This window comes from Xiphophorus couchianus, chromosome 20 (genome assembly GCF_001444195.1).
Source record: "Xiphophorus couchianus chromosome 20, X_couchianus-1.0, whole genome shotgun sequence".
Lineage (NCBI taxonomy): Eukaryota > Metazoa > Chordata > Actinopteri > Cyprinodontiformes > Poeciliidae > Xiphophorus > Xiphophorus couchianus.
The window spans coordinates 12,615,055-12,627,709 of record NC_040247.1 but is presented as its reverse complement, the minus strand read 5'-3'; the positions used below and the strand labels follow the sequence as shown (position 1 = coordinate 12,627,709).

The following is a 12,655-nucleotide window of genomic DNA, read 5'->3' as shown; positions in this document are numbered from 1 at the left end:
AGGGATGATGGTGGAAGACTTGAGGCACTCAGGAACCATGGCGAGCTGCAGGGACAGATTGAAAATGTCCAGAAACACTCCTGCCAGCTGGTCGGCGCAGGTTTTCAGCGTCTGGCCTGACACCTTGTCCGGTCCTGGAGCTTTGTGGGTGTTGATCCTCCTCAGGGTGGACGTCACCTGATGCTTCTGTAAGACGAGGGGCTGGTGCTGCTCTTCCAGATGGGGTAGATGTACGGCTTCTCTGCTGCCCGCCGTGTCAAAGCGGGCAAAGAAACTGTTTAAGGTGTCAGGCAGGGTGGGGTCGCGGCTGGTCAGCTGAGTGCTGTGTTTGTAGTCCGTCATGGTTCTAATGCCTCTCCACATGCTTCGGGGGTTGTTGTTGATGAAATGTTCCTCAATCTGCTGTTTGTACTGGAGCTTGGCCTGCTTAATACCTTTTTTCAGTTCCGACCGGGCCCTGCTATAAGCCAACCTGTCTCCAGACCTGTAGGCAGCATCCCGGGCTTTCAGCAGGGCCCGTACTGTGCTGTCCAGCCATGGTTTCTGGTTTGGAAACACTTTTATGGTCTTAACAGGGAGGACAGCGTCGGTGCAGAACTGAACATAGGACAGAACGGACGATGAGTATTCCTCCAAGTCTGCGCCGTCCCTGAACACACTCCAGTCTGTATGCTCAAAGCAGTCCTGAAGTGCAGAGGAGGCCTCCTCAGTCCAGACCTGAACTATTCTGGTGGTCGGCTTAGTTCTGCAGGCCAGAGGCTTGTAGACAGGAATCAGCTCCACTGAGATGTGGTCAGACATGCCCAGATGTGGAGCTGCTACAGCCTTGTAGGCTCCGGGGATATTGCAGTAGACCTGGTCCAAAATGTTATTGTCTCTGGTGGGAAAGTTTATGGATTTGTGGAATTTGGGAAACACAGCCTTCAGTTCCACGTGATTAAAGTCCCCCGCCACAATCACGGCCGCCTCCGGGTTGGAGTTGTAATCCACAATGACAATATTTAAGACGCTTTAAATATGGCTGGAAGAGATTAGAGTCGATATTAAGTATTTTTATAGGAAACTGTCATAAATACATTTAACAATTTCGAAAAAAATAATATTTCTATAAATAAATACCCAAATTAATAATTAAGTTAAAAAAAAGACTCATGTTATATTTTCTATTTAACTATAAACTGCTTTCATGAACTAATTTTCATCAAAATTGCAATACTTCATTGGTTAATACACACAGCACTTTAAGTGGAAACTAAACATATGTCATATTATTTTAGCTATTTTAAGTCCTAAACAAATAATTACAGCTACATTAATTTATTTAATTGATTTCAATTTGTAATTATTAATTTTTAAATAATTTTTATTATGCCTTTAATTATGGGGCGCTTTTTAGACACATAGTTAAAGATAATTTATGTTTTAAGGCAGTGTTTCCCAACCCTGGTCCTCAAGGCACACTGTCCGACATGTTTTAGAGGTTTCTCTGCTTTAATGTGCCTGATTCAACTGATTGCAGTTCAACAAACGCCTGTTAATCAGTCATCAATTGAAATCAGCTGGACTGAAGCAAGGAAATACCTAAAACATGCAGCGCAGTGTGGCTTGAGGACCAGTGTGCCTAATAACAGTGGGAAACACTGTTTAAGGAAAGAAGAATACCATATTAAGTTCAAATATTAATTTTTTTTTTTTTTTACAAAATATGTTATTGAAAATTATACTGTTTGAAATATAATTGTTCTAAAATTGCTCAATTTTGGTGTGATGATATTCGAACATTCTTTACACATATTATGCTATATGTGTGAAAATGTATTCAAAGTATTGCACTTGGCAAAATTATTCATACCATTTGCAAATGTTCACATTGCTTCATGTTACAACCACAAACTTCAATATATTTTATTGGGATTAAATCTGATAAAACCAACACAAATGTGCATAACTCTCAAGAGGCAGAAAAATATGTATTTTTTTTGGATGCTTTTGGGTGTGTTTCTACTAGCATTTGCACATGTAGAGACTGGAAAGTATCGCTACTTCTTTGCATAACTGAAGTTGAAGCTCAGTGAGATTGGATGGAGCATTGATTTTCAAATTACTGTAAATCTGAACAGTAACTTGGCAATCTTAATGCTGAGTTTTACAAGGGATAAAGTGAGAATCAGCATAAACGTTATTTCTTCTGCTCTGTTTTCTGTTTGGCATCTTCTAGCCTAAAATACTGAAAAATATAAAGAGCTGGAAAGATTTCAACCATGTTTCATCACAAACTCTTCTTTCTGGTTTCATTCTTTTATGCCGGGTCATAAATAAATAAATAAACTCCAAACATGCTAGGCGAGAAATACGTAAGACCTCTGAAAGCTCACTTGAATGCCCTTTTATTTTATGTCCACTGCGCAAATCAGAAATATATGTAAAAAAAAAAAAAAAGTTCAATAAATCTATATTTAGAACATTTATGTACAACAACAAACAATATATACACATACCCATAAAGTAACAGCTGACGACAAAACAAAGCACTGGGTTTTTGCTGCACATTCTTTCAGTCAAAGCTTTTTAAAGTAATGTTAAAAAAATGTTCAGAAGGGACAAGAGTTTTCATGTGCAATAGCTGGGGCTCTCCTCGACTGACATAAACGACAGTTTGCCTGCCTCTTGCTGAGGAGAGCTGACGGACTCCTCTTCCTGTCCAAAGGGAAGTTGATGCTCCACTTGGTTAAAGTCTGTCGGCTGAAAAGATGGCGTCCCACAGGAACCATTTCCTATATGCAAAGTGATGTTGACGTTGACGTGGGGACTGTTCGTTACGGGGCTGACAATCTGCGGGCTGGTGGGCTGAGAGGAGCTCTGTGTGCTGATGCTGCGTTGAGGAGCGGCGGGGTCCGTGAAGGACTGTAAGGTCATGGGCTCCGACAGGAGAGACGCTGCATTGTCAAGGCCTAAATTTGGTTGTAGAGGCCTGAGGGACTCATGGCTGCTGGAACCATCTGCCCTGGTTGAAGTTTCGGTATCGCTGCTGCTCACACTTTGGTCACTGGTGACTTCCCCTTTCTCCAGCAGACACATTTGCTCCGGTGAGGTAAGTTTGTATGAAATCATCTGAGAGAAGTTGCTGTGACCATTCTAGTGACGAAACAAATCAAGAGTCAGTGTTTTTATATCGTCACAAGCATGACGCATGCAGCTAACTTGAGGCTAATTTGATTTTTGAGTTAGATTAAAAACATACATGAAGTCTAGCTTTTCTATCTTCTACAGTTTGAACAAAAAAAAAAAAACAATTCTTCTCCTTTCAAATCTTTTCCCTTCTGATAAATATGTCTAAAAAGTGTTACTTTTACAGTAATATAACCTCACACTTGAATAATTTATCCAATCCAATCATTTACTCATTGGTGAAAAAAAAACAATCACATGTTGAATTCTTAAGAAATGATAACGTTATGTTCATCAGATTGTCTAGAAAACATTTAATTAAGAAACAATGAGTCTTATGTTATAAATTTTATGTGACACATAGTCTCATTTATGTAAGCCACTGACCACAAGGGTGAAGGAGGAACTAAATCAGTTTAGTCACCACTCACACATAGCCAAAAAAAACCTTCTAAATATAGATATAACAATAAATGCAGCTTTTAGCAGTTTTACAGTTTTTTCTTTATATAATTGAATTGAATTACACTAAAATGACACTAAAAGTATCAACAGCATTCTTATATTTAATTATCTTGTCATGAAAACAAAATGTTTTTCTTTTGCTATTTTTTTTTTTTTTTACAGGTTTTGTTTTTCTGTATTTTTAAACCTACAAAAATAAAAATAAAATTGTGGTTCTTTAAAACAACAAATTTCCTAAAGTAGATTTATGCCAAAAGTAAAAAAAATGTTTACATTTGTGGCTCTAAATGAGTTTTATTTAGCTGGACTGGTAAAGGTTGCAGACCCCTGTACTATAGGAAATTTATTATTTTCAAAGAACCACTGTTTTATTTTTATTCAGAGGTTTTAAAGAGAGGAATGTAAATTTTACACGGGATGTTGATACTGGAATAGAAAAGCACATGTTTTCAACTTAATGACAAGATCATTAGATATAAGAATTGATACTTTTAGTGTCATTTTGTTGTGGAAATTCAATTACATTATTCAAAGAAAAAGCTGCACTTGTTTTTATATCCATATTTAAAAGTATTAGTTGTTTTTTCATCATCTTCAGACAAAGTTATTAAGAGCCATTGTTGAAGGTCCAAAGATCTGCAGGTTGCAGCGTGCATTCCCAGCATGCCTTTCTTTATATTGAAAGAAAGGCATGCTGGGAATGTACAGAGACAAAACTCACCTGTTCTGCTGCCTCACAGTTTCCATTTGCATCTACCTTAGGTGACAAGTGTCCAGAATCTGGAAAAACAGGAAAGAAAAGACATTCAATGAGGCATGGGCTCAAGTGTGATTATGACCACAACAGATTCAGTTAAAGAATTAAATAATAGTGACTATTTTTATTCAGTAATTTGGGTTAAAGTCTACCGTCTATCATCAAGACTGGTATGGGTGATGTTACCTCTAGTTTTCTTTCGTTTGCAAAGTATCAGCAGGAGGAAGACGATGATAAGAAACAAAAGGAATCCAGAGGCACCAGCAATGACCGCAACTAAGCAGAAAGTGGGACACAGATGCAAGTTAAGATCAGACATGAGAAACAGGCAGACCGAAACACTGATCAGGCAGTACAGTGAGCTTATGAAACTTGTACCCATTTCACTGATGGGTTGTTCTGGTTTAGGGCCTTTGGGTTCCAGGGTTAGGTGAGACCTGACAGGCTGCGTCATCTGCTGCGGGCCTCGTGGCGTTGTGGCGTTTACTGTAACTGTAGTCGTTACCGTTTGTACTGTTGTACGAAGCGGACAGGGATTGGTGGGGCATTTCTCACACTTCACATCAGAGTTCAGCGTGCCTGACATGAACACACAAACATTTCACAAGATCAGAGCCTCTCATAGAAAATAAAAATAATTACCTACTTTAGCGTAATTATTTATTAAATCTATAGATGTTTATTAAGTGTTTTTTAAGAGATTAAATTTACCTGGCACAGAAACTCTAAATCCAGGTCTGCAAACTCTATACTGCCTACAGTCTGTGCAGAATGGATTATTAAACCCCATCTCACAGAACATCCCAGATTTGCAAACACACTTGGCGTTTCTGGTTGAGGTGCAGTCCTGGTGATTCACAAGACCTTTTTCTGGTTCAGCATGAAAGAGAGTAAACATAAACCATTAGTAGGAAGTAAAACTATGGAACGGATGAGTGAATCAGGTATTATTGCAACATAGATTCACAACACATCTACTGACTCTCTTTGCACTTGGTGCAGGACAAGCAGTTTGGGGTGTAGTTCCAGGTCTCGATGTACTGGTCTGATCCACATGGTTCACATTCTGAGTCGGAGTTTCTAGAGCACTCTCGCCTCAGTCGTTGCCCTGTGAAAACATTCATTTAGTTACTGAACAGACAATTAAACAACATATATAGGAAAGAAATTTTGCTTGAATGAACAAAGTCAGCAGGTTGAATTTGGCTCCTATAAATAGATTTATAATGGCAACTAGAAACAGAGTGGTGTCAGAAACCTGATGTGGAAAAGATGCCCTCCGTTATGGAGGGCAGCAGGGATTAAGCAAACAAAACAACAAATGAGATTACCAAACACACTAAAGTGGGATTAATACCTCCCAATGTATTCATTTTAACACTTCGAAATTATGTGGTAAAGCACCATCTTCAAAGTAAAAACATAATTAAAAACATTGAATGAGTCTGACTGACTTTGAAAAACAATAATCAAAGAGGAGTTAGAGATGGGCTTAACAGCACAAAAAGCAAAGAGAACTTTAGTTACTAGAGCTGTTGGATAAACTTTAGAAATAACTACTAACAGATTTAAACAGAAAATTATAGCTTAGCATCGCTAAGACGCAAAAACATTTGGATGTTTGATGGAGCAATTTCAGAGTAATAGGGTATTATTTTAAACAAAAGACAACCGTGACCTCGTTTGTAGCCTGGATTTAGAGTCAGCCTCAGTGACACCTTAATTTCACTGCCATCGACTGCTGGAGTTCCCCAGGGTTCAGTACTGGGGATTGTTCTTTCTGCACTCGACGTTCTGCTCCTTCAATCTATCTTAAAACAAAACTGTTCTACTTTTTTATGATCGTGTAGATGCCTGTAGAAAAGAACGATGGGAACTACTGTACTTAAATCAGCAAACTAAAAGTTATGATCCTGAATAAAAGATAAATCTGTGTCATTTTAAACTGAACAGGCAGCTGAGCTCATTTATACATAGCCAAGTTTGCTTCAACTCAGACTTTCCTCCTTTTTTTAATTCTTCTATGATTTTGATTCATTATATCTCTTGAAGCTTGTCTTAAATGCTGCTCATTATCTCTTCCTAGTACTTGTAAACGAGGTCATTGTTTCATTTTGTTGCCGCGCTGCATCGGTTCTATGCTTAGCAGATTTTAGTCCTCAGTCACTTAATAAAACCTAACATTAAAGAACTTTTAGAAGCTTGAAGACTAGCAAGCAGCTAGAGAACATTTTCAGCCATAGTGGAAAAATGTGCCTTTCCATGATTTTTCTTTTTTTTTTTTACCACTGCTAAAAAAGTACACACTTCATGTCTACTTACTGGTTTTATCAGTTACTGTACTGTACTGGTTCTCAAACAACAAAGCAGCCTTAGACTTTCACCCTACCACCACACACACCTTCCAACTTCTTTTGTCTTAACTTCAGAACATTTTCCCAAAAACCTTGGGGATCATCTCGATGTCTTTTGTCGATGTGAGGCGGTCCTTTAAGATCTTTTGGTCAGCAGTGGATATGGTCTATAAATCATTACTGCTGAATCTCTATCCCTTAATCAAGCCTGCAGTGTTTTACATATTGCTCTTGGTTCTTTATTGACCTTCTGGATGAGTTGTTGGTGCGATCTTGGAGTAATTTTGGTCGGCCGCCCACTTCCGAGAAGCTTCAACAATTTTTCATGTTTTCTCTATTTGTGACTTAACAGTTTTCACTGTGCTGTGCTTGAGACCCAAAGCCTTAAGAGTGGCTTTGTAACCTTTTCTAGACTCTTTCAATAAATATGTTGCTCATCTGCTCTTGAATTTTGATTTTGTTGCTTCTCAACAAAATCAAAAGATCCCAGCCATTGATGGCATCAATACCTTTTATTGATCCTCTAAGGATCAATTGCCTTTATTTTACAACCTTGGTTTTATTAGATGGATTAAAAGTTACTTCAGTTGGACTTTACTCCACAGAAATCCATTGGCATGAGCCAGAGAAGAGTCTTTGTAACGGCCTGACTCGCCAGTAATAAAGGCAGAATCTTAGCAACGCTGTGTGCAAATAAATGCTGCAACATTAAAAATTCTTGTCACAATATTGTACTCACACATGAAACAGTCTACGTTTTAAATCACCACAATGATTAGACGCTTAAAATGTGAGTCATTCGTCATGTAAATGTGGGCAGAGTCTTGATTTACCAAAACAAAATGATAAGACATCAGCTAAACCGGTCCAGGAAAAGCTGCGTGTTAGTCGAACTCACTGAACAATGAATCAGGATGTGAGCTTCACTCTGTGGTGCAAAGATAAGATTAAAAGAAACAACGGATCGAGTTAGAGCTTGAACAGGCGCAGTGGTTGCAAAAGCCTCCAAGTCAAACTGGATTCTTCTTCCTCACAACCCAAAACATTGTTAACACCGCCGTTTTGTCGTTAGCAAAGATAAACTTCACACAAACTCTACTGCTGTTCCTTCAGGCGAATACTCTAAAGAACAAATAAATTAAAAAATAAAGAGGGAAAAAAAAAAACTTTCAGTGTGTGGAATCCCCATCGAAAGTGTGGAAGGAAGTGAAGTGTGTGGCTGTGATCTCACAGGCAGCTCAATTGTGAACAATCTTTGTTAAATATCAAATTTACATACCTACAAGCCCTTTCCCAGAGAGATCAAAGGCAGTGCTGTTCACAAGCCATTCATTTCTGGGTTGCAAAAGAATTTGTAAAAAAGAAAGAAATCAAAAATCCCCTGGAAATTAATGTCGGTTTTCTGCATTTCCTCAAGATAAAGATGCATTTAGATGAAACGGCTCCCCATTTCCAATAACAATGATAATTTTACAGCTACTGTTTGTCTTCATGCTTCCAGCTCTGAAACTGAATGCTCTCAAAACCAACAGAAGTGGAAACTGTGAGATCATCACAGTGCCTGGTAGTTTCTTTAGAATAGAGAAAAAAAACTACAATAAACAGCGAACACTTTGTTCTGTGACTCATCATTAATTGCAATTAACCCATTCAAAGAATGTGTTCATTCAGATCGACTTTAATTCAGATTTACAGATAATAAATTAAGTGATGAAGTCGTTTCCATCTGAGCGATAGTTTTTCATAACGATATGAAACCTTTCAGTTTGTTGGTAACAATCAGCAATCATGCATAAAGCCGCTGTGCTACTATAAAACCACAATGCAGGATTTTTAATAGCACTTAACACCAAAAATAGAATTTTAACATTAGAAAGCGAAAGCACCTTGTAGAAATGATTTGCTTAAAGTTGTAAAGTTACCGTAACTGGAAGAATAAATATTTCTGTCTGAAATTTTATTTTTGTTTTATTTTATCTGATTTATTTTTGAAAATGTCACTTCAGCAGATAATGAGGTGCTTTTTACATTATACCATATACTTTATACAAAATTAGAAAATTTTTCCAGATATGCTTAACACTTCAATTTAGCCCTTTTGCTTAGTAGGTCTTGTTCTGAAATTCAGTGGGTGCATTTTTTTTTTGTTTTTAAAATTTTCTCTCACACCTCCACGCCCAAACCTTCACCACTGGGTTTCAAGAGGTGCATCATCACGCAGCCTGTTACACCGTAATTTTTTTTTTAACAGTTATGTGAGGTGTCTGAACTTCACAGATTGCATCTGTATTTTATTTTGTGTGAAAAGCAAAGTACTTACCAGGGGGGCATTTCTTGCAGCACAAGTTAATACCATCATGCAAGTATTCTGTTGTCAGGTTGCGACAATTTCCATTGGAGTCAGGCTGATATGGGAGTGAGGAAACCTGTGGGAAGAAAACATAAAAATGTGTAACTTATTATTTAACAAATAAACTCTTTTTATATCTTAGAACATTTGTGCACTTTGAAGCAGACTTACAATGCTTAGAAGAATTCAAATCACATTTTTTCTGCTAAAAACACTGACTCTAGTGTTCTTTTTTGATAGCCCGACACATAGTAGTACATATTTGTGAAGTGGATAAAAAATATTACATATTTTAAAAAAATAATTTGCAATAGAAATCTCACAAAATCAAACGTGAGGTGCATTTGTATCCTGTGTAAGTCCTTTGAAAAACACTTCTTGGTTCACTCAGATTGTTAGTAAATGAGAATGTCTGCCACAGACTTTCAATTGGATTTAGTTTTGTACTTTGACTAGGCCTTTCTTACATAAGAATATGCTTTGATTTAAACCATCCGATTGTAGCTCTGCCTGTTGTGTTGATAGTTAGCATTTAGCATGACGTCTTTTACGAGGATTGCCATGTTTCGCTATATTATTCTTCCCATCAGCTCTGAGCAGTTTTCATGTTTGTGCAGAACAAAAGAGCATCCCCACAGCATGATACTACCACCACTAAGCCCTTACATGGTAGTTCTGGCTGAAGAAATGATGTAAAATGAACCTTGGGTCTTTTGAAGCTTCTGTTTACTTTTGGGATTTTTCCTGCATTCAGCTCCATCTATAAAAAATGATCAGTTTTTCCATCCCTTTTTACTAAAAAGAAGAAAAAAAGACTAACTAAAACTAAATCTCCCATATTTCCCTGATTTAATTTAATTTTTTGGGTGATGTGCCACGTCCATTTCCCTGTGCAGAGCATTCTGCATATAGGCCAAAAACCTCTGTTTTCATCTGTTCAGAGTATATTCTTCCAACGTATTCTGTCTCTCCTACAGTAACTGTAATGTATTTTTTCCATTATTACTTTCTAAAGGCCAGATCACACATCTAATAGTTTTCCTGCCAACCGATTCTCGCACTTGAGCTGTGGATCTCTGCAACTCCTCCAGAAAAACCAAGAGTCTATAGCTCTTGAATAAGAGCTATATTTATATCGAGACTTTCCTGTTTGCTAATTATATGCCTTATGAATGCAATAGACTGCACAGTTTTTTATTTATAGGGTTTGAAATAAAGGGGGCTGAGCGCCTACACGTTCAAGATATTTATCTTGAATGCCTTACTTTGTGTGGTATTCAAGATACCACAAAAATCTATGCCTTACTTTGTGTAGTGCATCACAGAAACCCCCAAAATATATTTTAAGAAGCTGTGTATTCTTCATCAGGACACAGTAAACCGTAAACCTGGCCAACTGCTTGGTCAAAACAGCCTGAATTTAGTCATTTGCTAATTAGGGGAATGGATCAAGTGGCCCCCGAGTAGCTCTGATATTTTAAATATAGAAGCGTGATGCACCAGAGCACCCACACCTGCGCCCACCTTTTTCTGTCCTAGTGAAAGCCTGAGCTGCAAACTCAAGAAAAAAGGAGCCATTGTCTCAATTTCTGAGGTGCATTCCTTTCTGTGGGGAGGCTCTGCGGGAATTGCACGGATGCATAAGCTAAAACGTTATTTGGCGAGGTGAGAGGGAGCATGGCACTGTAACTTTTCACACACCTGACACAGAGCTGTCTCACCACAGCGCCAATGACAAGCAAAAGACAGAATTATGCTGACAGCAGCAGCAGCAGCAGTTTCTGGTATTACAGGAAACAAGAGGCGTCAGTCTACAAGCCCCGGGTTTTCTTTGGTAAGTACAGGGAATTGTACTGTTTGACCACGGACTGACGAGAAACATCATCTGCATAAATAAACACTGATAGCTTATCAGAGAAAATAAAGTTATTTCCTCATGGCTGCATGCCTACAAAAACTAAAACAAAGTAACAGCTTCATTTTAGATGTCTGAGACAGCATCATTCCAAGTAACCGAAACTAAATACTTACTTGAGTTACTGCTTACATATTCCCACAATAATTTGTCACACTTAGAATAAGAAAAAATAAAATCTTTATGACAATTGATTAGGTTAGATTATAGAAACACGTGTAACATAAACATCTGAGCTTCTATTTTGACGCTGGAATTACTTCCAATGACATTGACCCAACTTTTTTTGCTCAATAACTTGTGGCAGCACAGCCTGCATTTATCCCCTCATTATAAAGCTCGATGGGGCTTACCTTGATAGTTCGGAGAGTCAGCAGAAGCAGTAGTACCAGTATGTCCTTCATCGCTTCTCCAGAGTGAATTACAGAGCGGAGCGGAGCTTGCAGCAGGCAGCGTGTGTGTGCTGCTCACGAGGGCGGGTCATCTGAGCTCAAACCATCAAGGCATTTCCTTGCACTAAGATGAATGTGGAGGGAGGAAACGAGCAGTCAGACTAACCCACATTCACTGAACTGATGCGAATAACTATAATGAGGTTAGCGAGAGTACAGTGACAACTGTATGTGTGTGCTTTTCTAAGTTTTGGTCTGGTGAAAACGTGTGGCACCTTGAAGTAAATTGTGCTCTCAGCAATCTGCAGCTGGTTACAGGAAAACTGCAGCATCCGAGTCTTTTCCTGGAAATTAAAGCTTCTGAATTTGATTCTGATCAGAAAAACATTTCTTAAAAATGTTTGGCTAGAACAGATTGCATTGATAAATACCTCAATAGCCAAGTGTTCGCCAACTGTGTCAAGACATCAAAAAAAGTCCAAAGTTCAGCTTCAGGGAATAAAATCAGTTAAAGTCATTTAACTTGTCTCCGCAAGCAGAGACAAGTTAATACTCGCTTTTTGTATTGGCAAGAGGAAAACATACACTGCACTGTGTATCACTAGATTCCTCAGCCTGAAGAAATTATGACTTATTTGGATTTCAATATCAAAGTGGCTGATAATCTTGCATGCATTTTAAGCATGGAACCAGTAGCGACCTCTCTTGAAAAATGTCAGCCACTCCCCCATGAACCATGTTCAGGTCACCAGGTCACATTAAGGCATACAGAGTTATTTTCTGCAATCAAGACATAAATGTCAAACCCAACAAATAAATAAATGTATAAAATTAATTAAATAAAAAATATATATAAATACATTTGTATCACTCCTGGAAAATTAACACCTGGAAAATTATCTCCATGAAGACATTTTTTTTATTATAATACAATGGCTCTCAAACAACACTGTTGGGCCTTTGTTACTATAAAATTGGAAATCTCAGGATATTTTGTTGGATAATAGACATGATCAACATGAACCAGATCGTAATTGTGAATAAGGACAGAAATTATGGATTTTATTTTATTGTTTTTTAAATAAAAAATTGGAAAGTGTGGCTTGCATTTGGATTTAACCCTGTTACCTCTTAGGCTATAAAATGGAAAGATTATATCACAGCTGCAAAGTCAAACCCTAAACTTACAGACTGGATAAGTAGAGAACTAATTGCAGAAACAGTCAAGAAGTTCAAGGTAACTCCAGAGGAGCC

General features: G+C 37.9%; 1 protein-coding gene across 1 annotated transcript; it reads right to left on the bottom strand.

The window, feature by feature from the left end:
- Positions 1-2,371: 2,371 nt before the first annotated feature.
- Positions 2,372-11,693, bottom strand: tnfrsf1b (tumor necrosis factor receptor superfamily, member 1B). The gene is made up of 8 exons (XM_028004105.1): positions 11,363-11,693; positions 9,065-9,170; positions 5,373-5,498; positions 5,102-5,260; positions 4,769-4,969; positions 4,577-4,666; positions 4,355-4,413; positions 2,372-3,135 (listed from the first exon to the last, which is right to left on the bottom strand). Exons 1-8 carry the CDS (start codon positions 11,411-11,413, stop codon positions 2,611-2,613), a joined length of 1,317 nt encoding a protein of 438 aa, XP_027859906.1. The 5' UTR covers positions 11,414-11,693; the 3' UTR covers positions 2,372-2,610.
- Positions 11,694-12,655: the final 962 nt, after the last annotated feature.